General features: G+C 39.5%; 1 protein-coding gene across 1 annotated transcript in view; it reads left to right on the forward strand.

The window, feature by feature from the left end:
• The window catches only part of LOC122556590 (protein transport protein Sec24A), a 62,066-nt gene extending 35,366 nt beyond the window's left edge, over window positions 1-26,700 (forward strand). The window contains exons 12-23 of the mRNA XM_087995284.1: window positions 1,015-1,070; window positions 1,753-1,959; window positions 2,843-2,966; window positions 4,148-4,306; window positions 4,500-4,673; window positions 9,745-9,855; window positions 10,693-10,877; window positions 15,663-15,800; window positions 15,891-15,995; window positions 21,003-21,095; window positions 21,720-21,823; window positions 25,354-26,700. Of these exons, the coding sequence (XP_087851410.1) occupies window positions 1,015-1,070; window positions 1,753-1,959; window positions 2,843-2,966; window positions 4,148-4,306; window positions 4,500-4,673; window positions 9,745-9,855; window positions 10,693-10,877; window positions 15,663-15,800; window positions 15,891-15,995; window positions 21,003-21,095; window positions 21,720-21,823; window positions 25,354-25,468 (1,571 nt within the window). The 3' untranslated portion in view covers window positions 25,469-26,700. The remainder of the gene's footprint in view (window positions 1-1,014; window positions 1,071-1,752; window positions 1,960-2,842; window positions 2,967-4,147; window positions 4,307-4,499; window positions 4,674-9,744; window positions 9,856-10,692; window positions 10,878-15,662; window positions 15,801-15,890; window positions 15,996-21,002; window positions 21,096-21,719; window positions 21,824-25,353) is intronic.
• Window positions 26,701-26,806: the final 106 nt, after the last annotated feature.

Here is a 26,806-nt window from a genome sequence, read left to right on the forward strand (position 1 = left end):
ATGATGTCTCGCCCTGGTTCTTCTCACCCTAATTCCCTGTAAAATACTCCAGCCCAAAATCTTTGTTATCTGCTCTTCTCTAATTTCAGTTTCTTCACCGTCCAGAGTTTTGACTGCTCCAACCTAGTGGCCATGCCTTCAGCTGTCCATCTCTGAAGTGCCTCCCCATAGCCTCTCCACTCCTTTACCTCTTTTTTTTCTTCTTTCCTTCCCTAAAATGTAATTTAAAATCCACTTCTTTGGCCAGGTTTTTGGGTCACGTGCTAAAATCTGCTTATGTAATTCATTGTCAAATTTTGTTTTATAGCTCTCCTGTGAATCTTGTGTTGTTTTAAAGGCTGTACCAAAATACTATGTTTTAGGTTTGCTTCTGTAATCCTCATTCACATCTTCAGACTCCATTGTTCCAAAATAGGATAGCCTTCCAGTATTTATTCTTTAAACTTCAACTCATCCCACATACTGTAGTCTGTTTCCTATCCTGCACCAATTCCCATTCATACCTGTGCCATAGCTCATGTGCACTGATTTTCAACCATTTCAACATGTACACTTTATTCTTTCGTTAACTCCTAACAAAGCCTTACCCTTAGCATGTAACACTCAACCCTCCACTGAAGCATTTTCTCTGAACTTTCTTGTTCTCTGCCTTTAACCTCCTGTCTCTCCCCTCACCAGTCCCCAAAAATAAGCCAAAATCAAACCTCTCCATTTGTTCTATCCCGGCTATTTGGGTCCTGAGCACTGAAATTTGTTTTTTAAATCTGACTGTCAGCCTGCTCTTACTTTCATACCCTCCTTATAATGTGCTACTTTGACCAAGCTTTTGACCATCCTTACTGTACTTTAGAAAGTGTGAAGTCAATTTGGGCATGCCCTCCCACAAACAACGTGAGAATGATCGGATAATTTATTTTAAGTATTGCTGAAAATGTTGTTCAAATGTACAGTAGGAAAATTGCTTCAAATTGAAGATCCCAGCTTGAGCTGAAGCTAATGTTCATCTTTTTGCAGATATTTTCATACCAACTCCAGACAACTTGTTGGTTAACTTGAATGAAAGCAAAGAGGTAAGCATTTAAATATGAAGTATTTATATTCAACCATGAATTATAGCAATCTTATCACAGATGCTGCTAGACCTGCTGAGTTTTTCCAGCAATTTGTTTTTGTTTTTAATTTACCGGTCAGTTTTTCACTTGGCTTGCAAAGCTCTCGCTCAACTCCAATCTTCTAAACCAGTACCCTAATGGTCAAGCAGCAGGAATGCACTGTGCTGACAAACTGTGTTTATAGTTGGCCCAAGCCCTCTGCTTTAGAGCTCTTGCCAACCTAAGCAAAACAGTCTGGCCTTTGGTCAATGAAATATGTCCTAATAGTAAGGAAGTGTGTCCACTACACTAAGCAAACAAGAACATTAATGTTGCGCATTACTTGATTGGCTAATTTGGATTACATTAATTACATTGGCACCCAACTAAACAAAATAAAAATCCTGCTCAGACGCATGACATATGTATAAAACTTCCAACTTTCTCTCATGTTGAAAACGTAGAGTAATTTGTGACAGGAGCTGCTTGCTTCCATATTTGAGTATGTGATATTTGTCAAATTCAGACTAATTTCCTCATTAATGCTTTATTTAAAAAGAAGCAATTGGTTTATTAGAGGAAAGTAGAGCCACATCAAGCCAGTTCATGTTAAGCATGTAATCTTAAACTAAAGCAGTAGTTTGCTTTTCTGTGATTTCAGTTAATTCAAGACTTGCTGAGAACTCTGCCACAAATGTTTCACAATACGTTGGAGACTCAGAGTGCCCTAGGTCCTGCATTACAGGCTGCGTTCAAGTTGATGTCTCCCACTGGTGGTCGTGCGTCTGTCTTCCAAACACAGTTACCTTCATTAGGCGTAGGTGCTTTAAAGTCGAGGGAGGATCCCAACCAGAGATCCAGCTTAAAGGTAGGATCTGCTCTTTTCAATGTTTGAGCAATACTGTAACTGTATTTTATCCAAAAGGAATTCGTTTTGTTTTTTTTTTATGGCCGGTTACTTTCAGTTATTGTTTTTGAAGGCAAATTGTGGGTTTCTTAATTGATCGGATTTTACTGATTGGTCTTTCCAGAAACCTGTGTGATATGTACTTGTGATGTGATGTTTTCTTTTGCTTTGTTAACATGTTTAATTCTCTTTAAGACTAGCCTGTTGGTTAAATTGGCTAATTCAAAGCAATTGAAGTATCATTTAATTATCTCAGTTCAAAGAGGAAAAATATCCTTGTGATATTTTGTTTTCATAGTCTTTCAAATGTTAAAGTACCTCTGCATTGTTGATAGGATGTGCAGAAATTGTCTCCTGCATTAGCTTGAAGTAGCATAGGTCAACTTTTCAGAAAGCCCAACGTATCATATTTCAAAACAAATGGTTTCAGGTAATTTTAATTTTTATCAATTCTTAATTATGTTCCCTCTTCATAACTGAGTAGTCCATAGCCAAAGTAGAAAATTGATCTTCAGGGGCATATTTTTGATGGTAAATATGAGCTATTTCTGTGAATTTAAAAATGCAAGTTTCTGTTGTTTCCCTGTCCCACGTAAACCTGAATGAGAACTTTGGAGTCCTCACATTAGCTACATTGTATTTCTTCCAATGGTTTTCGTGAATATGGTATGCAGTAACTTAAATTATTGGAAGATTACAGATAAAACATATTAATGACTCATTTTGCAGAGTGGCTGTTTAGATTATTTCTGAAGCTGGTAGCTCTTATTAAATTAATTTGATAATGCAAGCATTAAGTGCATTTCTTTTTAAAGTACTTTTTTTTTTCTTTTTAAAAAATTAGGATGTTCAGCACCTTTCTCCAGCCATTGATTTCTACAAGAAGCTTGCCCTGGACTGTTCAGGACAGCAGATAGCAGTGGACCTCTTCATGTTGAATGGTCAATACTCTGATTTAGCATCACTAAGTAAGTAAGAAAGACGAGAGTTTACAGTATGCAAATTAACAATTAAACTACGTTGTATTGTAACTGTATTAACAAGGAAGTTTTTTGTAAAACTTTTGTTTAATTCCCCTAAAAATACATTCTGCCACTCCTGTCACCTGTATAACTGCAGTGCCCTGTTTGACCTTGATTTGAGATTCTGAATCCATTTCCACTGTCACGAAATAACAACTGTCTGACTACAGTAGAGTATGCATTGCTACCTCCTCCCACTTCTGTGCGTTTGATACCCTCATCTGTGCTTACATTATCTCCAAATTTAACAAGATTTCATGGCTAACAATTCATTTTGCACCCCCTCTAACCTTAAACTTGTCCAAGTCTCATGAGTAGAAACCTAAGAACCCTCCAACCACAAGGGATGAACTCAGATTTCTCCAGTTTCCTAATTTCCCCTCCCCCCACCTTGTCTCAGTCAAATCCCTCGAACTCAGCACCGCCTTCCTAACCTGCAATCTTCTTCCTGACCTCTCCGCCCCCACCCCACTCCGGCCTATCACCCTCACCTTGACCTCCTTCCACCTATCGCATTTCAAACGCCCCTCCCCCAAGTCCCTCCTCCCTACCTTTTATCTTAGCCTGCTGGACACACTTTCCTCATTCCTGAAGAAGGGCTTATGCCCGAAACGTCGATTCTCCTGTTCCTTGGATTCTGCCTGACCTGCGCTTTTCCAGCAACACATTTTCAGCTCAAGTCTCATGAGTGTTCTATCCCCCAGAGTTCACAGATTGCTGCAGTGTTTGCTCAGCAGTTTTGACATCCCTGTCTAGCAGTGCCTCGGTTGTAAAAATTTTTATCTTGTTAACATGTTTAATTCTCTTATCAAATTTTTATTTTATCCAAATCTGTACATGGCTTTTCTTCCCCCTTCACAGCTCTTGACCTCATTAGGTCCTGCATTCCTCTAATTCTAGACTCTTGTACACTCATTGGCCTAGCAATATCAACCATGTCTTCATCTGTTAAGGCCCTCACTGTAGAATTCTCTGCAAAAGTTTTTTTCTTATTTATCTCTGTGCTCTTTTTAAAGTCCATGTTATTGGTCAAGCTTTTAGTCACCCACTCTAATCTTGTACTTAATCCTTGTTTTCAAAAACCATTTTAACAAAATTTGAAAAACAGATTGTTCATGTTTTCTCAGCTTGCATTTCAAAGTACTCGGCTGGTTGCATTTACTCTTATCCATCCTATCATCACAAACACAATCCTGTCCTGGTGGAGAAGTTTGAGAAAGACCTGAAGCGTTACTTGATTCGAAAGATTGGTTTTGAAGCTGTCATGAGGATACGATGCACTAAAGGTCAGTCCCACTTACCAATGTTGTCTAGCTGTTAGCAACCTTCAGTCTACAATTAAAACTGCAATAGAGTGATCATAGAGTGATAAAGAAACCTCTATTGAACTTAGCCTGACAGTTTGTTTATTTCAGTAACTGTTACATGATGCCATATTTCCCATACTGAAATTCAAGTATTTATACTTTTTTTCATCAGGTCTCGCCATCCATACTTTCCATGGGAACTTCTTTGTGCGTTCTACAGACTTGCTGTCCTTGCCGAATATAAATCCTGATGCAGGGTTTGCAGTGCAGATGTCAATAGAGGAGAATCTGGTAGATGTGCAGCTAGTCTCATTTCAAGCTGCCCTATTGTATACTTCAAGTAAAGGTAAAGATGAGCAAGAATACTGGCTGTAAATGCCTTTGTTTGATTTAAGCATTGCTATCTAGAAATTCATACAAGTTACAACACAGACCAATTATTTTCTTGTGTTTAATCTAGCATCTTAAATATATATATTTCTTTCACCTCAACTACTGTTTGGTATTGAGCTCTGCATTTTTACTATTCTTCAGGTAGAGGTTTCTTTTGAATTGCCTAATGGATTTATCAGTGACTTTTTTACATTTGTAGCTTATTTTTTGTGTGCATTCCCTCCCCTATGAGAGCTGGAGCGTTTGTGGAGGGAAAAGCAAGTGACTACTTTTGGCCTTTGACCTTTCATCTGAATTCCATGAAAACTTTTTTCTCTCTCCACAGAGAATACATGAGGTTGAATATTTCCAGCATTTTTCTTTTCCTTGTTCTCTGGTTGCCATGTCATGTCCCTTAAACTTTGAAGACTACTTGCTCACCATTGTTCTTCTCTTTTCTGAGGAACAATCTCAGCTTGTTAGTTTTTACAATTATATTTAATCTCTCAGTCCTGGTATCAAAATTAATTTTCTTTGCCTTTTCCTTCATGCTCCCATAGCTACCTACATAACTGCAAAATTATGTAGCACAACCAAGGTTTGATTCAAGTTTAACCGAACTTATAATTTCCATTCTGTTCATCTGGAAATGAACCCAATGCTTATTTGTTTTATTTTTGCATGCTATCGTTAATCTCCATCGCTTTTTTAGTGATTTGCGTATCTGTATTGCTTTATCATTTCGCCCTTTTCCTGTTGAGATGCTGCTGTGCAGTTGTTTACATTTTCAGGCAGTTAACGAACTGTCGTCAGTGAAGGCTGCAAGTGCAAGCTTAGTAGCTCCTCAAAGTTAGTATATCTAGTTTGAGTGCATACATTCACTGCAAATACCTTTTTGTTGACTACTCGAGTATCCAATCCCCAAATCAGTCAGACTTGTAATGCAAAATGGCGTGTTTTGCTGAAGCAGCATGACTCTTTGGTCTAAAATAGGTGTAAAGCAACACGTGGGAGATGCTGTTCCAATTCTACAAGCGGCGGCTCATAATGCTGATCATTGATAAGCGAGTGATTACACCATCACCTAGTAGCACCCAATGTGCCAATTTGAAGGATAACACTGCTTGCTTCTGAGTTGGAAAGGGGTCTAAACCGTTCCTCATCTCATCACCCAGTTGGTTTGCCTTGGTGATTTGGCATTTCTTAATGTGGCTAAACTACAACAGAAGAAAGCACAAAGTCCAAGCATACTTGAAATAGTGGGAAAAGAAGAAAGATTCTGAAACTTGCCTGCTGGAATGCAAAAATAATACTTGACCCTGGTAACAACGGTTGTTCCAAAAAACACGCAGCGCTTGTAGCCCATGCACTAACCAGCCAGATTAAACATTGATCAAATAAAACTGAGTGAGGTTCACTTCTCTGGGGGAAAAAAAACAATCTTACAAAACCCACTGCATCATATATTTGTCAAGTAAGCTTTTAAGGTGAAGACCACCCCTTGGTATATGCTTCATGCGAAAGAAAACCTGCTGCTAAACTTCCAGTTCTGGCCATTATGAACACTTCATGTCCATAGGCCTTCCTCTCCAAGACTAGCAGCATGCAACTTTCAATGTCATGCTCCATGAAGGCTAACTCAGCTGATGAAGACATTTCCTTGAACACTTCCAGGATGAAATGTTTTTTATCCTTCATGATTTCAGTGTCAGAGTTAACCGTGATAGACTGGCATAGGAAGGACTGCATTGAAACCATGAGTTTGGATAGTGCAATGCAATGGGGCAGCCTACTCTTGTAGCACTGCAGCAAAGCAGCTTCAAGCAGCTCCCTTTCTTGAACAAAGATCAAATCTGGCCAATTGTGGATGTATCAAAACATTGGTATCTGATCAGGTATGTGTTAGTGCACCAGTATTGCCTGAAGGACATCTTGTATACGATAATCAATGTCCAGAGCTAACGGTCATACTACCTGATGTTCACTTGAAGTTGAAGATCTATTCCAAGTTTAAACTCCAGGACAAACCTAAAGGCAATCCATCAAAAACATAGTTAAAAAATCACACAACACCAGGTTATAGTCCAACAGGTTTAATTGGAAGCACACTAGCTTTCGGAGCGATGCTCCTTCATCAGGTGATAGTGGAGGGCTCGATCGTAACACAGAATTTATAGCAAAAATTTGCAGTGTGATGTAACTGAAATTATACATTGAAAAATTGATTGTCTGTTAAGCCTTTCATCTGTTAGAATGCAGTGATAGTTTCACTTCTTTCATGTGTAAATCACAAAACATTTTTTTAAAAGTTGCATTCTCGGGTTAGCTGTTAACAATGGTGATAGCTAGACAATATGTTGAAGGTGTTAGCCCCCTGTGTTCTCTGTCTATGACCTGATGTTTAGATTGATTCTAATCTAAAAAGTGAGATAACAGAGTTTTACATAAATTGATGCAGTTTTTGAGCTCAGAGTTCAACATGAATGTATGCAGTTTTTGAGCAAAGTGCAATGTAACTCTGCAAGTACAAATTCACCCCACAAAATATGTGTGCATGTGGGTCTTTGTGTGTGTGTGTGTCTGCTTGGGGTGGGGGTTGAGTGTGTGTGGGTTTGTGTGTGTGTGTGTGTGTGTGTGTGTGTGTAGTGAGTGCAGAGTGTCTTAAGTCTGTGAGGGGGTGCATGTGTGGGAGTGTGTGTCTCTGAGGGTGTGTGTGTGTGTGTGTGTGTGTGTAGTGCAATGGTGATCACCTGTAATGTGACATGAAACCAAGGTCCCGGTTGAGGCCCTCCCTATGGGTACCGAACTTCGCTATCAGCCTCTGCTCGGCCACTTTCCTCTGCTGCCTGTCCCGAAGTCCACCTTGGAGGATGGTCACCCGAAGGTCCGAGGCTGAATGTTCTGGACCACTGAAGTGTTCCCCAACTGGGAGGGAACCCGCACAGACTACTAAGACCCCTCGGAATCCTAGTAGCACGCAAACCCACCAACACGCTCAAACAAAAACTAACAAACTTAAAGACCCAGTACAACCCATGGACAAAACCAACGTCATCTACAAAATTCTATGCAAGGACTGCCACAAACACTACGTAGGACAAACAGGAAGAAAGTTAGCCACCAGGATACTTGAACACCAGCTAGCCACAAAAAGACACGACCCTCTCTCCCTCGTAGCCCTACACACGGATGAAAAAAAACTACCATTTTGACTGGGACAATACATCTATCCTGGGACAGGCTAAGCAAAGACATGCCAGAGAATTCCTAGAGGCCTGGCACTCCAACCACAACGCCATAAACAAACGCATAGATCTAGATGCCATCTATCAACCCCTCAGAAAACGAACAGCAAATGACATTACCACAAACCCCAGGTACCCCATCCAGGAGAAAGATATAAACAGAAAGCAGGAGACGACAGCTTCGCTTCACTTGGAGGTTGCCACTGATGATACCGAGCCAGGTAATGAAATGTCTGGATATCAAACCTACGGCTCAACGAGCAAACCTACACCCTAAACCTCAACCTGAGCTATAAACCTTCACAAACCCTGCAAACAAGGTCCACTTATCAGGCTCACCTGGCTCAGTGAGCCAAGGGAAAAAAGCAGCCTCATCAAGCAGGTGGAACCTTTTGTGTCAACTGAAGAACATCCAAAATTACTAATGGATTGTATTTACAGAAAAGAATGAACTGTATACTGATGATGGTGACATAAACTGTTATGAAGCACTGAAGTCTGTCTTTGAATCAATATGTTGAATTGGAAAACCTCTTGAGGTCCACTGGTGACTGGTGAGACACTGCATGCTCCCAGGAGTTAAGCCTGGGTTGCTGGTCAGAACACTTTATCCCTTTTCAACACCAAATGCACAGTATGTGATAATTCCATTAATCACAGCGAACATCAGCCTATCATGGAAGAACTGGATAAATGCCCTCTCTTTTAGTGGAAATTGTCCTCTACTAGATGAAGAGCAGCAAAGCCACTAAAGTCAATGGAACTCCACCTCACGCCTTGAAGCATAATAGTCCTACCCAGCACACAAATCTCTAAGTTTTTCTTACCCTGCTCTGAACTATCTGGAGTGATTCTATCAGTGCTAACTCGATAGTATCCTCAAGTTATGTTTACAGAACTGTATTGTAAACATGAAGCCTTTGAAAACTGCCAGCATCACAAGCTTCACTTCCATTCTCATGCAAAGCCTACTGGGTTGTGCAGGTCATAAGGAGATTGCCTGTCCAAAGTCAATTTTGCAGAGAGTTAGCTATTGGTAAATGGAACGGAGGTGTCCTTTGCAAGTGCTTTCTAGCCTTTCTCTACCAAACACTAGTAGAAAGCGCAGGTTGTGATCTAAACGTTGATTATGATGCTTGGAGATGCTACTTTTGGAATTTTGCAAACTTTCTTTTGAATGAGCTAAAAATCAGCATGAAATGAGAAAGGAGGCAAGGATAGATCTAAGTGTCTCCAGCATTGACTGCACCTCCACATACACCTGCTGTGGGCAAATGTGCTTGCGATTGCAGGCCTAATTAACCATTGGTGGACCTGCAGTTAATGAGTACAATCTTCCTATAATTGTCAGCAAGGAAGAAATGTTGAGAGTGCACAACATATTCAAATCGTTAGTGTATACAAGCTGTCCCAAAGAAATCCCCCTTGAAAAACTGCAGTTAAGATCAAAACACACACACACTTTCTTTTCATCTGGTTTTCATTTCACTGTGTCTTCAATCCACTTTGTGTCTTCAATAATTCATATCTTTTAACTCTCTTAGGCTCCCTGGTGCTGCTTTGTTTTCTAAGTATTGTTTTAAAGTCTACTTTTAACATCTTAGACTCCACATTATTCTCAGTCAGGTTTCTTATCCGTACCTCTGTACCCTAGTCTCCACACTGCTATCAAATGGTCACTCATATAGCAAATTGGGTGCAAGAGGAAGAGAGTGAAGTTTAATCACTTTTTGGTCTAATGTCCACAGCATGGAAGTAAATCAAATTTGTATTTAAAAATAAAACTCAACTGTTTTGCAGGTGAACGTCGTATTCGTGTTCATACCATGTGTCTACCTGTTGTGAACTCTCTGTCAGACATTTACGCAGGAGCTGATGTTCAGGCTGTAACATGCCTGCTGGCCAGCATGGGTATGTTTCAATTCTGACCAAACTTCTGCAAAATTTTATTTTTAATGTGCATGTAAATAAAGATGGTGTCAAATATTCTAATTTGGGTAAGTTGTAATAGTACCTTTTTACAGGATGTTAAAATTTTGGGAGTTAAGATTGAATAAATTTCCACATTTAATAGTATTCAAGTTTTTCAAATGTTACATTAGATTTTCAGTTCCATAGTTACACTGTACAGACTACCTACTTCCCTGACAAGTAACATCATAACGTTTAAGGCTAAGGGCCTAAAACTGGAAAATGGGACTAATGTAGATTTTTTTTTGTAGCTTTGGTCCATTGAGTCTGGACTGCCAAAGAGCCTCTTCTGTACTAAATGATTCTAAGCATCATAGGTAGATTAGTGGCTTATTCTCGTATTTTTGAGAGTATGTGGATACTAGTGAGTCTGTGCATAGATAATACTGTGAATTATATTTTTTCCCCATTCAAAAGGTAGTGCTTGCTTGTCTTATGAAATTAGTACAGTTTTTTTTTCCCTCTAGCAGAAGTTGAACATCTTTTTCATGATCCTAATGTTAACACTGAGGTATTTTTGTAAACTTCATACTTACTGCGACTGTTTTATATATTTGCTTAAGGAATAAATATACTAAATGCAGAGCTTGTTGTCCAACACCACTATTTGTGTCTTTATGTGAAATTGTAGGGAGAGGTTTGTTGAATGTTTTTTTGAAATTGCATTTGCAGTTTACTGTTTGTGAACAAACTAGAATAGTGTTTCTACTGTTTGTGTAGGCTGATGAAAGATATCTGCTTTGACTCCAATACTGTCTTGCCTCCTCCTTCATTTAGCTGTGGATCGATCAATTTCATCAAGTTTGAGTGACGCAAGAGATGCTCTGGTTAATGCTGTGATTGATTCGCTTTCTACTTATCGTACTTCAGTTTTAAGCCAACAGCAGCAGCAACAGCCAGGTGTAATGACTCCCTCTTCATTGCGGTTGTTTCCCCTCTATGTGCTAGCCCTACTGAAACAGGTATGGAATACCTTGATTTCTTGCAATATTTTCTTTCCTGGAATAGCATGCCTAAATGTTTCTTTCAACTCCTTGCAGTGTGTTTACTGTCATGGACTTCTGATTGGGCCAATAAAAGTGCTCCATCAATTTTGGGTAAAGCCTAGTCTTTTCCATGACGCTACTTTTTTCCCCTTTCACCCCAACATCTCCTCCCTATCAAGAAGACATACTGCCCCTACTGATTCAGATCTGATGGCTGTCTCAGTCATAACTACACTTGCATAACAAATTGAAAAGAATCCCATGACTCTTGAATGTGAGAAGAGATTAAACAATAAATAGTGAAGATGTATATTGCATTGATGGCAGAAACATTATGGGAATTGATTGAAAACTTGATTGAATCAAGTAAATGGTTTTTCAGTAATCTTCTCAAAAATAGCTAGGCAGAAGAACAATTAGCTTTCTAGAGATAGTTGTCAGTTGTGCATTAGTTGAATGTTTAATTGTATGCACATGGCACAAGGATTTCATTTGTACTCCTGTACTAGGAATAGACAAACGGAGATGCTTAGGGTTCAGAGAAGCATTTTCATAGTATGTATCTCCATCATTATAAGTGTAAAAATATGTATAAAGATGCTACTTCAATTCCTTAACTAATTCAGAGAATAAGCTGAGGGTTCTAAGTCTTGGATTTAAAACAAGAGATGGTGTGCAAATTCTAGACACTGAAGATAGAATGGATGAGAGTGATGTTAATCCGAGGTGAGGCTGTTGCCAGAAATGGGTTGCCTTAGGCTTTGAAAGAATTTGAAGGTGTGAATCAAGATTTACCATTCTGTGCATTGGGATTAATGCAGGTTGGTGAAGGTGGTGAGTAGCACTTGGCTGTTTAGGGCAACTTTATATATTTCTGCATGGAAGGTAGCGAGTGGGAGACTTCTAGAGAAATTGAAGCTTGAAACCAATCAAAGCTTTTAGGCAGTGCTTACGTGTTTGCTGTTTTTCAGTGGTTGTAAAGTGTGAAAGCAAATAATCCTTAGTAGAGAATAGAATGCAAGTGTTAAAGCTCTGTCCTAGGTTGAATATTGCGAGATCCAGTATGGTCAGTGACAAAGGTTGGCACTCGAGACTTAATGGAAACAACTTGTCTTTAAAGAATGCTTTTTAAATATTTCTTTGTTCCCAAGTGCTTCATGTGTTACGTACAGTGCAAGTTAGAGAAAATGAAGACTGCGGGTGCTGGAGAGTCAGTCGAAAGATGTGCTGCAAAAAACACAGATCAGGCAGCAGCTGCGAAGCAGGAGAGTCAACATTTCAGGCATAAACCCTTCATCAGAAATGTGAAGGGGGCTGAGAGATAAATGGGAGCAGGGGGGGTTTTGGTGCTGGGGGGAAAGTAGGTGGGATGGCAATAGGTGGACGCAGGTAGGAAGTGATTGTGATTGGATGATGGGGAGGGTAGAGTGGATGGGGGAAAGAAATATGGACAGGTAGGTCAGGTCAAGAGGGCGGTGTCAAGTTAGAGGATTTAATCTGCGATGAGGTGAGTTGGGGAGATTTGAAAACTGGTGAAGTCAATGTTGATGCCATGTGGTTGTTGGGTCTCGAGGCAGAAAATGAGGTGTTCTCCCTCTAGATGGTGGATGGTTTTGATTTGGAGGTGGAGGCGGCCCAGGATTTGCATGTCCTTCGGGGAGTGTGAGGGGAGTTGAAGTGGTTGGCCATAGGGCGGTGGGGTTCGTTGATGTGTGTTCCCTGTACTGCACCGTGAGTTAACGCTCGGTCTACTCAATGTAGACGAGACAGTGTTGAGAGCAACCAACATGGTAAATGAGGTGGGAGGATGTGCAGGAAATTCTCCGCCTAATTTTAAAAGGATCCTTTCAAAAGGGTTTAAAATTCAGAATGAAATAGCAGAAAATGTATCTTCACTGACTTCTATTGAACTCAAAATGACCATTGTCTGCACTCTGACTTGCAAATCTACATTATAGCACTGTCTTTAACTTGCCATGACAATAGATAATTAATGTATAAATTGGGATTAAATAGAATTCTGCATGAGTTATGGAAGTGAACGTGGGTGCTGGCAGGTGGGATTAGATTGAGTTGGTTATCTGGTCGACATGGATGGGTTGGACCAAAGGGTCTGTTTCTATGCTGTACATCTCTATGACCCTACGACTCTATGGCCTTGGGTGGAGGTGTGGGCACAGGGCGAGTTGCCAGGTGTTGGTCGTGGGTTGGTGGGGAGTGTGGACCTAATGAGGGAGTCTCAGAGGGAATGGTCTTTGTGGAATGCAGGTAGGGGTGGGGCAGGAAATATATTTTTGGTGGTGGGTCTAACTGTAGGTGGCAAAAACAGCAGAGAATAAAGCGCTGTACCTGGAGATTCACTGGGTGGGACGTGAGCACGAAGAGGGTTCTATCCTTTTTGCAGTTGGGGGGTGGGGTCCAAGGGCACAGGTGCGGGAGGTAGAGATGATGTGCTGGAGGGCAATGATGATCCCCGGAGGGGGGAAATTGCAGTTCTTGAAATAGGAGGCCATCTGGGATGTCTTGAAGTGGAATTCTTCCTCCTGGGAGCAGATATGGCCGAGGAGTTGGGGGAAAAAGGGATCACCTTTTTACAGGAAGTGGGGTTGGAGGAGGTGTCAGTGTTGAGTTGGTCACCAGAGACAGTGTTCCAGGAAAGGGAGGGAGGTTTCTGAGATGGTCCATGTGAACTTGAGATTAGGGTGGAAAGTGTTGAAGTTGGTGAACTGTTTAACCTCTTCATGGGAGCATGAACTGAAGCCAATATAATCATCAAAGTAGCCGATGAAAAGGTTTGGAATGGTGCTGGTGTAACCAAGTAGACTGCTCCACATAGCCTACGTAGAGGCAGGCATAGCTGAGGCCTATGCGGGTGCCCATTGCTGCTCCTCTTGTCTGTAGTAAGTGGGACGACTCGAAGTAGTTGTTGTTCAGGGTGAGACCGGTTCCGCCAATCGAATCTGTCAGTGGAGGGGGCCTGCCTGGGTCGGTGGGAGAGGGCTTGTACGCCTTAGTGATGGGGGATGGAGATATATAAGGACTGGATGTCTGTGGTGAAGATGTCTGTGGTGAAGATGAGGTGTTGGGGGCTGGAGAATGAAAAGTCATGGAGGAGGTAGAGGGTCTGGTTGGTGTCCCAGATGTATGTGGGGAGATCATGGATCAAGGGGAACAAGACAAAGTTGAGACATGAGATGAGTTTGGTGGGGCAGGAGCAGGTGGAGACAGTCAACCAGGGCAGTCAAGTTTATGGATTTTGAGTAAGAGGTAAAACCAGGCAGTGTGGGGTTGGGAAACTGAGGCTGCAGCCTGTGAATGGGAGATCTCCTGAAGTGATGAGGTAGTGGGTGGTCTGGGAGGTGATGGCTTGATGAGAGATGGGGTCGAGGGGATGGTAGTAGGAAGAGATGTCAGCGAGTTGGCAACTGGCTTCGGCCAATTCAGCACAAATCAATATATTGTGATTCACTTTATAGTATGGGGATTTCATGGCTCACCTCTGCTGTGTGGAGCATGTATCCACTCTTTTTTTTTTTATAATGTCCTCTCAATTGTTGGCCATGGTGGCATGTTACAATAGACTTTCATTTTACTGATGAAATGTAGGCAATTTATTTGTGTAAAGCAAGTTCCCATTAAAAAGTAATGCAATAAAGATCAGATGCTGTGCTTCCTAATGGAGTCATTAGATTAGGAAACAGGATCTCACTCATTTGGGATTTGGAGGAAGCCTTTTGCTATCATGTCGCATCAAGAAGCGATCATCTGCATTTGATTGGGAAGGAGCTCTTTGCAAGCTTTAGTAGTCTCAACACAGCAGTCCCCAACGTGAGGCATGTCTATAGTTGTGGACATTCTCCACTTTGTTGCAGTGCTAAAGAGAGCTTGTAGTAAACTGATGCTTATAATCAGTAGACCCGCTTATAATCAGTAGACCCATACCTGTCAAATATTTAGGAGCTCAATCGGCTCTTTTTAAATTGAGATATCTAAACATTTACAGTTTTGGGAAATCTATTTGCTGTCAGATGTTGGAAAAGGAAATGGAGGAGATTATTTTTTTCCTTCTCCAGGATATGAACAAACCTTTTTAAAATATTCTGGCAGTACACGAGGATGTTAATTTCAGAATAAAGACCTTTCTCCTTTTTTGGTCTTTTATGCATTCATTTTGCAGCTATATCTTCAAGGTTGAATATATATTTGTGTTGGAAGTAGTACACCTGCGTATAAAGTTAGCCCCTTTAAACTACTGCAAGACTAGTCCGCTGAAATGGAATACAGTGATTAGATTGAATTCATGCAATAATGAATGTTACTGTGCATTACTGAAGATGATAGAATTGATTTTCCTCTTAAGAAAACTTTGCAAAAATGCAAACGTGTAGGACATGGTAAAGAATGAATTTTCAAAGCTGAACATGCAAATATATTTGAGAAAATGCTAAATTACAGTCAACTTGGAGCATTGCTGTAACCAATTCTGTTAACTGAGGTGTCAAAAATTAATGATGCAACTGTTCTTTCTGCTTGTGTTTCAAATCACTTTGCATCAGGGTGCCAACTTTGACCAAATTTACAGCATGACTGCCTGAGTTTCATTTTTTTTTGTAGTGATTAGAGCATGACTTTCCATGATATTAAGTTATAATTTTACGCAATGGGAAGTTGAAATGTTGCTTATTAAGATATTTCCTTTTCTAAAATTTTTATTTACCATCCGTGCCTAAAATAGTTAACAACTATCTGTCTTTGTTACAGAAAGCTTTCAGAACTGGAACTAGTACAAGACTAGATGACCGAGTATTTTCCATGTGTGAAGTTAAATACCAGCCTGTGTCTTACCTCATGCTTATGATTCATCCAAATCTGTATAGGATCGACAATCTGTCAGATGAGGTAGTGCCTTTGTACAGAACCATTTGTTAAACTCTTAAAATATTGAGCAACTTTGTACTGCATTTTAATGTATTGTTTTTTTTATTGCAGGGATCCATTAACATTAATGATAAAACCATACCTCAGCCACCAATTCTCCAGCTGTCAGTAGAGAAACTAAGCAGGGATGGTGCCTTCTTAATGGATGCTGGCACTGTAAGTGATATTGTTATATTCTTTTTCTCCAATTTCATTTGTGTTCTATTCAACAAACATGATTGGTTTTAGGAATTTGCTGTTACTTATGATTTTCCAAAGGTAATGCAGCACTTGAAGTATTTTCTTATTGAGGCCAGGCACTAAAAGTCACAGATTTTAAGGTATCTTGATTATTACTTTCTTCCAGGCTTCCTGGGTATAGCTGACACAGTGTATGGTTTCAATAATGATGTGTTAAGTCAACCACTGATGATTGTTATAATCATAGTGTTTGGCATAGAAACTGATTTGGGTCCGAGAGTGTTGTGGGTGGTAATGGCAATAACTAATTTTTACTGGCATGCTGGACAATTTGCGTAAGTCTGCTTGTGCTGCTGAGCGGTTTCTTTGATTTGTGCCATCAGCTAAACACGAGTGTTAATGGAAGATTAACCAAATACTATTGCTTAGAAGTATTGAAGGAATCAAAAGTTTTCACTTTTTTTTTTATTCTGTTGAATAAATATGGCCTGAGCATTTACAGGATCCAAGTGACTTGGCTTGTTTGAAAGAATTATAAGCCAATTAGCCCCCCCAAACTTGTTTAGCTATTCAAGTAAATCTGTACCCAAATTCCATTCAGTCTTACTAAGCAAAATTCAATTGACTAAAGTATTGACATCAATTAGACCACCATTCAAGTCAGATGTATGAAAATATGCTGCTTGAATTCACTCCTCAATATCCTAATAGTAACCACAAGTTAAGCCCTCTTGTTTTGGCTTATCCCAACAGATAAAATTGTTTGACTGTATCTATAGTACTAAAGACTTTGGCATGATCCAATTGCAGAATTTATGATCATCATTCTAGGGCATACCAACCAATTTTGTGCAACCTGATCTAATATTTTAAGCCTTTAAAATCCTGAAAATTTGAGTGAATTTGTACTCTGCTAATACTTCCTGAGATTCTGTGCTCAAATTGGATAGTATCTAGATAGTACCTCTCAGCACTTGATAAGGTGTGACTACGATTTATCGTAGAAGCATCACTTCCTTTTTTTGTACTCCAGTACTCTTGAGATAATCAACATGACAGTACTGGACCTTTTTGTTTACTCTGTAATTCTGCACACATTTTTAATTATATGGGTGCCTACAAAATACTTTTGCACCCCCACACCTCCAAGTAAATTGTCACATTTGGCTCAAATCAAAAGTGGAAAATCTTTCAGTTTCCAACATTGAAATCTTGTAACTTTTTTCCCACTCATTTGGGTTCCTTTGCAATTTCCTGATCCTTTCAACATAATTTGGTTACTTATTGTAGTATCATTACATTTGCAAATGGATCTCTGTCCATTCAAGTCACTGAAGTACGTGGTGAAAAGCTGGACTTAGGTTTGAATCCCACTATGAATGCTATGAAGAAAAGGAAACTTGGTCTAACTCCCATTAACTTCGGCACCAGATAGATCAATGGCAAACTTGAGTAAACCTTTCACCCATGCCAAAATTAGATAGTTGTCTTTTAGATTACAACTTCACCTTAATTATGCTCAGAAATCATTTCCCAGACAACAACATCACTGTCCCTATCCCAGCATAGATGGCAGCATAGTTTGACAAGCCTGGTGGGAGTTGCCCTGGGAGTTCTCAGCATTGATTCTGGGTCCCTGATGATGTATTGGGCCATCAGGTCAAACGTGTGCAAGGAAACCTGCTAATGATTATATACTGCAGCCCCTCATCTGATGAATCAGTACTCCTCCTTGTTCAACATCACTTAGAGGAAGCATTGAGGGTGACAAGGATACAAAATATACTCTGGGTAACAATGTTCCAGTGTCCATCATAGAGTAGCTTGTTGGCACCACAACTGACTGACTTTTTCCGAATCCTAAAGGACCTTGCTAGACTGGATCTGCACCAGGTGGTGAAGGAACAGACAAGAGAAAAAGTAATCTGGTCTCACACTTGTCAATCAGCCTGCAGTAGAGTCTCCTTGTGGAGTTGAAATCCCGACTTCTGATTTAAGTATATCTTTCCATTGTGTTGTGGCATTATTACCTGACAAATTTGTAGACTTCTAATAGATTTAGCAACTCAACTGGGCATCCATGAGATACTGTTTGCCATCAGCACAATTGTGCAGACTGTTTACAATGTCATAGCGTGGCAGAGTCCCACTCTGCCAAATAAGGGATCAACTCTAGTTCAGTGAAAAGTGCAGGAAGGTACATCAGCGGCGCCAGACAAAACTAAAAATGAATTGTTGTCATTTTGAAGCTACAGATGCGGCTAAGGGATTCCACAACCAACTGATCAGATCTAAGCTCTGCAATCTTGGCACATCCTATCATGAAGAGTGGTGGACAATTAAATATCCACATTCTTAAAGTTGGAGATGCCCAGCACAACCTCACCATAATTATGCTCAAAATTTTGCCTTGCGACCAATTTTCCAGGTGACAACAACACTGCCATCCCTGTCCCAGCATAGATGGCGACACTGTTACACATCTGGCAGTTGCCCTGGGAGTTCTCAACATTGATTCTGGATCTTCACAATGTCTCAGGCCTACAGAGTTGGATGTTCCACCTCTGCTTTCTCTGGAGATCCTCCGCTTTGCAGATGCCAGTCTTCAGCCAATTCACTCCATGCATTAGTAGAAACAACTAAAAGCATTAAATACTGGCAATAGTACTGAAGACTTGTGCCTGAGGACTTGTCATGCCCCTATCCAAGTTGTTTCAGTTTAGCTACGCATTGATATCTACCTGACAGTATGAAAAGTCATGCAGTTATGCCTTGTAAACATACAGCAGGAAAAATCCAACCTGGCCAATTACTGTCCCATCAGTGTGTTTTCAATTATCAGTCAGGACAGGGAAGAGGTTATCGATAGTGCTGTCAAGCAGTAGCTGCTTAGCAGTAACCTGCTTACAGATACTCTGTTTGGGTTCCGCCAGGGCCACTACAGCCTTGGTTCAAACATGGGCAAAAGAGCTGAATTCCCAGCGGTGAGGTGCGTGTGATTGCCTGAGTGTGTTATCATGGATCACTAGCAAAATTGGAGTCCATGGGAATTCAGGTGGGTAAAGGAGTCTCATCTGGTTAGAATCCTATCCAGCACAAAGAAAGATGATTGTCATCATTGGTAATCTGTCATCTCAGCTCCAGGATACTTCTGCAGGAGTTCCTTCTGGTAGTGTCGTAAGCCCAACCATCTTCAGGTGCTTCAGCAATAATCTTCCCATGGTCATAGTGTCAGAAGTTGTAATGTTGGTGATTGCACAGTATTCAGCACATTTGTGACCCATCAGCTGTCCATCTTCAAATGGTGCAAAAACCTGGACAATATCGAGGTTCAGGCCGACAAGTAACAAACCACATTTGTGCCATATAAGAGCCAGGCAATGACCATCTCCTCCAACAAGAGCGAATCTAGCTATCAACATTGACGTTGGATGGCAATGCACTTATTGAATGTCCACTATCAACATCCTGGGAGTTACTATTGACCAAAAACTGAACTGCATTAGCTATGTAAATACTGTGGCTACAAGAACAGGTCAGAAGCTGAAATGCTTCCAGACAGTAACTCACTAGCTGGCCCCCCAAAGCCTCTCCACTGTCTCCAATGCACAAGTCTGGAATATGACTGAATTCTCCCCGCTTATCTAGATGGATGCAACTGCACTGAAGTAGTTTGACGCCATAAGGAAGCAGCCCACTTGGCACCATGTTCACAAAAATTCACTCCCTCCTCCACTACTACTCAGTAGCAGTAGTGTGTATCATATCCAAAATGCACTACAATAATTCACCAGAGCTCCTTAGACAGCACTTTTCAAACTCATGATCTCCACCATCCAAACAGACTACACATCTGTGGAGACATCACCTATAAGTTCCCCTCAAAGCCATTTACCATCCTGGCTTGGAAATATATTCCTTTTTCATCAACTCCATCCCCGGCAGCCTGGGGGGTGTACCAATACAAAATGGACTCATTCCACTGATTCAAAAAGATAGCTGAAGATAGAAGACCAATGCCACTCTATCAAGAAGATAGCTGAACACCACCTGCCGGGTAATCTGGGATGGACAATAAACACTGAACCGGCAAGTGATGCCCACAATTTGCGACTGCATTTTATTGAAAACGTCGCAACTTTATTAAATACCTTTTATATACCACAACCCTACGTCCCTCCAATCCACTTTGAAGTGATCTCAAAAGCAAAACTCATGCAGATTTTGCATATGTGACCCTTCATAAAGCAACAATTATCTGATATTTGTTTGCGTTACTATTTAGTGTCTTTCATTTTGGAAATGCTTTACATTTATAGTTGCGCTGTAAAGAATTACAGGCTTTAGGTTCCATATTGAGAGTTTAGGCCAGAATTATATTGAAATCCGTACTTTTCACCAAATTGCAAATTTGTTTTGAATAATTATGCTCGGGAAAGTTGTTATATTTGGATAGTAGTAAATATGCTGTCAATGAAAATGTGCTAGTAGTAAAACTGATTTTAAGCATTTTGTGTTTCAGCTTGCACAGTTTTACAGTACAAGGCATCGTAGAAGGATCAGTAGGCTTTTTTTAGAAAGCATTTTTGTGCTAGTTAAGGTGGAGAAAGCACTAATTGAACAGATTTCACCTGGTCAGTTGAGTTTTGTCCTGTGGAAAATTGGACTTTTTATCAAGTAACGTGTCTCTAACGAAATCTCATGCACTCTGTTGCTTAGGTGGGAGTATTTCCATTTTTTTGTTTGTGCATCTGAGCAAGCTGTGTTTATTAAGATTCATGTCACTTGAAAGTCTTCATCTAAAATTGGTCCAGACAAACTTCTTCAAGAACTCTTTATCTGATATTAGTTTTATCAGCCTGTGTTAGGCGCTCTCGAGTTTAGGTCAAGAATGATGAGATCGCTCACACTGCTGCATTTATAGCTTGAAGTTAATTTTCAATCGGTATCTTTTTCTTTTTTTAAAAAAAACTTCTCTTTCAGGCTTTCTATCTTTGGCTTGGAAAGAAATGTTGTCCAAACTTTGTGAGCAAAGTTCTTGGTGCTTCCAGTTACCCTTCCATACCACAAAACATGGTAGGTGTAGTACATAATAAACTTTACAAATAAAATGTCTTCCTTGTGTGTCTGTGGTGCTTAATTATTTGTTTCTAAGTTGAAGATGTGGTATAATTGCAAGTATCTTAAATCGATAGTACCTCTTTCATAATGTGTAACTCTTGATTGCCTAGGTTTGAACTGTTGTCAGAATGTCAATGTATCTTTCCAAATTTTAAGTTTTGTGGGATTTAGTAGCACTGGCTATGTCAGCATTTCTTGCCTATCCAATGTTCAGTGGTCCTCTTGAACTGTGGTAACTTTACCTTTAGCAACCTGTAATTGCCCTTGAGCTGATTGGCTTGCTGTAAGCTATTTCAGAGGATCATTTGAGTGAACTGCATTTTTAGTGCGTCTGGGGTTCCATGTTTGCCAGTTTTCCTTCCCTAATATACAGTAGTGAACCAGATAGTTATGAGAGTCAGCAATGGTCCCATGGTCTCCATTAGGCTAGCTTTTAATTCCAGATTTTTACTGAATTCCTATTTCACTATCTGCCGCAATGGGTTTCATTTTCATTAATTCTTTCATGTTTTAATATGTCATTAGTGTTATTTTTGATATGTTTTTTTAATTATCTCTGTGTTTATCTCGACTGAACAGATACAGCTTCCAGAGCTGGACACTGCTGAATCTGAGCGAACTAGAGCTTTCATCTCCTGGTTGCGAGAGCAAAGACCATTTTTTCCTATACTCCATGTAATTAAGTAAGTTATGTATTTTATTACAAGTTGACAAGTGCTTACAGACCAAACATATTTAGTGAACATGTTAATGTTGGTCCACATGAGATTGTTGCAATCCTTCTCCTAAATGGATCAATATTTTTCTTTATCTCTCTTGTACTTAACTACCTTCCCTTTACGTACATCTTTGCTAATAATCAATGGCTCAATTGTGAATTTCACATGCTAACCACAATTCAAATCTTGAAGTTTCTGCTGACTTCTCATTGTGTTTATTAATTGTTCGTAAACCTATGGCCTCTCAGTACTATTCTCCTGCAGTGGAAATGCATTCCATGTAGCTACCTTACCAAACTCTTTCATGTTCTAAAAGATTGCTGTCAGGTTACACCGTCATCTTTTTGGAACAAAATCTGTTCAGTTTATTTTCTGATTTTGATCTATCTTCTCAAGTATAACCTCCCAATTCTGATATGTTCCTAGCTTTTTGTTGATCAGCTTTTTGTTGATCAGTTTTTTATGGCACCTCATTAGTTTTAAAGAAAAAAACTTGCTTCAAATGTGCAATACTCAAATTGGCCATCACCCACGTTAAGTATCTGACTTGATTAGCATCTGTAACTCGTCTATCGCTGGCACTCTGACTGCAGTGTGTGCGACCTGTTGCAGCAGTTCACCCATGCTTTGATAGCACCTGCCAAACTGATTGCATCCTAATGCATTGAATAACAAAGGCAACAGATGTGTAAGTATGTGGGCAGGTTTCCCTCCAAATTAAACACCATTTTTAGACTGTGAACTCGAGTGTGAATCAGATGATAAAATGAATTTCAGTTGCCTTTATTCAGAGAACTTGCTGTTAGAGGTTTCTGAGCTATAAGCTACAGCATTGATGGAAGGGGCTTTCTTAGACCATATCTTAACATGATGTGGAGGTGCCAGCTTTGGACTGGGATGGACAAAGTTAAAAATCACATGACGTCACCTTATAGTCCAACAGGTTTACTTGGAAGCACTGACTTTCAGAGCACTGCTCCTTTGTCAGGTTGCTAGCTTGTATTTCCAATAAACCTGTTGGACTATAGCCTAATGTGTGATTTTTAACCATATCTTAACAGACAACTCATTAATATGATGAACATTTTCAGGATGCAATTATCAATACATTAAAAGGTTTAACATTTGCAGTTATCAGTTCATTGAAATGCCTAGAATTTATAGGGTGCGGTAATCAATTCATTGCAAAGTATTTGAAACTAACTGATTCAGATAAGTACTTGAGAATTGTCTGTTCAGTTAAATGGTTTAGTCCCACTGTGAACACTCTGGTTACCTCGTGCTGTATGCTCAAAGGCTTTTACTATGGTAAACGGTCACACCTACCTGCTCTCTTTTAGTTCCCTTTTATCACAGTAGTTGCCACTGGAAACTTTGATTCTGATCTAATGAAATTTCCCTGATTTCAATTACTGTTCTCCCCCTCCCCCCACGCCAATTTCAGGCTTTGAAATCACTGTGCTTCAATCATTGAGTCTGTAATGGGGAAGTCTTCCCCATAACAGTGCTGAGGAGGTAGCTGTGTCACAGCCTGCAGTAGTTAAGTTAGTAACTTAGCTCTACCCTCTCAAGGGCAATTCAGGATGAGAGATAAAGTGCTGGACTTATCAGCAACATTTTTAAAAAATATATAAAGGATAGGTTTATTTGGGATAATTGACTTAGCAAAGTTGCTTGTATGTTTATACTCCAAAGTATGTGACTTTCCTCTAGCCTCTCTGTGCCCTCCAGACTGGTGCTGCAAATAATGCTTGGCAGTGTTGAGATCTTGGCACAGAACAGATCGTAGTTTGCATATGGCAAATGCCACTGAGGAACAGGAGAAAGCTAAGAGTAGAACTTAAATTATTCTTGGTAATCCTAGCTGCAGGAAAGTAAACTATTGCAGCCTGTGCTGTGGTTATGTTCAAATTGGTGCACGTAAAATCGATGCAATGGAAGATGTTGAAAATTGGTTGTGTTGAAAACCACAAAGATGAAGGGAATTTAGGGAGAGTAGTAACTACTATCACAAACCTTCATGGTAAGTTTTACCAGGCAGCCTTTGTGCAATGAGTAGGATAGGGTTGGTGAAGTGTTGACAATATTTTCAGAAAGGGATATTCACAGGACTGGGTATTCGACTCACTAATCATCCTCAGTGTGTCACCATTCTATAAGGCATAAGTGAAAAGAGTGAGGAATTACTCTGATTGAAAACCGTTGTCTCCAGCAGTAGCTACACAGAACTGGGTGCCATTCAAGACTAAGCAGTTTGCTTAATTGGCACCAGCCAAGTCGAAACATCTCCCTTTGTCCATCAGCAGTGGCTACATTGTATACCGTTGCAGAATCTGTTGCTTCAGCCCGCTACCCTCCCCTACCTATGACCTCTATTATATTAAAAAGCAATGGCAATGAGTGCATGGGAGCCTCCAAAGTTGCATGCACCCTTACCTGATTTTTCATTCTTCCCATTATCATCATCCTGCCTTCCTAACAGGATTATGGGATTCCTCAACACACGAACTGCAGCAATTTAAGGTGAGACCACCGTGGTCTCATCAAGAGCAACTAGGAATGGGCAATTATTTAAATGTCTTTTCCAGGAGGGGAAAAGAACAGAATTCCTATTAAAATTGTCAGTGAAAGTCAAATGTATGTAAAACCTATGTATTCAATCATTTGTGTTAAATACAGACGGTTCCTCCAAGCTGCAAAAGAAATTGACACCTGGTACATTAAAGAACTTTTCAGGAATACAAAAATTTAAACCTTGGTGTGTTCTCTTGAGACTAAAATGCTTTCTACATTTTGTGTGTTTATAACAACAACTCTAAAGTGAGTAATTGATAATGTTTTGAACAACATTCCCACTTCTGTTTTAGCATATCTTGCACTAAACTTGAATATAAAAAAGGTGATATTTTATATGCCATTTACAGCTTTGTTTCAAAGAAAGTGGCAGCTAGATAAAGCTTTTGAAGAGTTTTGAGTAGAGCCAAGAGGTGTCATATCTTGAGATTTACGAGGTTTGAATTTCGAAAAGAAGCAATGTTGTGTGCTCTGAATACATCTTTGAAGCATTCGGTACATACACTGTTGAATTCAGATACTTAAGGATACTTGCAATTCTTTTATTACAGCAGAAAATTTCTGAAACTACAAAATGTCACCAATTTGCATCTTATGCCAATTTAGAGTTCAAATTTTAATTTATTTTATCCTCCTGAAATGCAACAGCTCATTTTGATTTTGCCAATGGCTTACAGCACAGAATAAGAAACAATACGTGTTTCGTAGCTACTCAAATGGTAGAAGGTGAACGGAGACTTTTTTCATTTTTTTTTTGTTCCAATCTAACTATTAAGATGCCAATACTTTTTAAGCTGATGTTTGAAACGTTATTTGCTTACGTCTTAACACTTCCCTAAATTCTATTTAAGTGTTAACATGTATAAAAAGTTCAAAATACCATTAGTAATGGAGATGTTGCACTTGTTTCCTTGGCACAGGGATGAAAGTCCTCTTAAAGCCAGCTTCCTACAGAACATGGTTGAAGATCGGACAGAGTCAGCATTGTCTTATTATGAGTTCCTACTTCATGTACAACAGCAAGTGAACAAATGATCCACAAAAGAAATGCAAGCTTCTGCTGGGTGGAGACAGCTCATGTTGGTACAAGGGTACCAGTATTTATAAATGCTTAATAAAATAATTAAATATTGGTATCCTTGTAAATCAAGCATATTCTAGCTTTCATTGAGCCAATCTCAATTTCCACACAGTATGGAAACTTTTAATAGGTTGGATGAGAAAAGCATTATAAATAGAATGAAGCCATTTTATGTTAAATCTAGCTGCGTACAGTTGTGAAAACCTAGGTGTACCAGTTCTGTTCATGAGATTTTTGGGTTTCTACTTTTGGGAGTGTGGGCTTTTTTAAATGTCACACACGGATGTAAGCATGGTTCAAATATTCTGTAGTAAAAGCTGTGGAAACTAGAGGAAATCATTACTGTCTAATTTGGTGTAAACTTTTGATTTCAAATCGAGCAATGATTCAATGTCTGCTCCTCTTCCCCGCCCTCCAAAGAACAGACAGTACTACAAGAAATGCTTGTGAAGGACACACCATGTAACAGTGACATTTTATCACTATTTCTGTACATGTGGTCTTTACACCTGGCAATTTAGGATGACAGGGCAGACTTGAAATCATTGTTTGTAATATTATATGCTGATGGAGCTGTTTATAGATTCTGGTCTTGTCATCTGTAATTGCTTCTCCTGTATCATTGTGCCTGGTCTTGAATCAGCTAAATATGACCATGTTCAATGTAACATTATCATAAATTTGCTATATTTTTCTAGTTTCTCCTTTTTTTACTAGGAAAATACAGATTTATGCAAAAGTGACTTATTTATGTAATTCACAACATATGGTAAAGTGTGATTTATATTGTTGTTGCTGTATTGCTAATATTACCACATCTTTGTGCTTGGAGTATCATGTGCATCACCTTTTTAAATTTGTCTTGATATTTAAGTTTGAATGATTCTAATATGCTAATAGGCAAAGTCTGTAACATTGCCTGCCATGTCTGGTATTTCTACTTGAAGAGACAAAAACTTTTGAAATCATTGGGACATATGTATTTTACAGACATGCTTTTTAATACAAAATTGTTTAAATTAGTGAACAAGTTGATGCTGCAAAACCTGCTGTAACAGTATCTGGGACCACAAATATTCATTTGAAAGTCCATACACTATGAAATGTAATCTGTAAATAGTAAATTGCATTTTGTAAAGTAGTGTATAAAATTGTAACAAATTAAATCCTAATTCTCTTAAAAGTTTCTAATACTGAGGCCTTGAATATTGATGTGCTGTGCAATTCCTTAGCTTTTTTGGGGGTGTGCGAATGGGGCTATATTTCTAGCATGTGATTATAAAATAACATTG

This window comes from Chiloscyllium plagiosum, unplaced genomic scaffold (genome assembly GCF_037043375.1).
Source record: "Chiloscyllium plagiosum isolate Xiang-an unplaced genomic scaffold, Cpla_swu_hap1 HiC_scaffold_16, whole genome shotgun sequence".
Classification (NCBI taxonomy): domain Eukaryota; kingdom Metazoa; phylum Chordata; class Chondrichthyes; order Orectolobiformes; family Hemiscylliidae; genus Chiloscyllium; species Chiloscyllium plagiosum.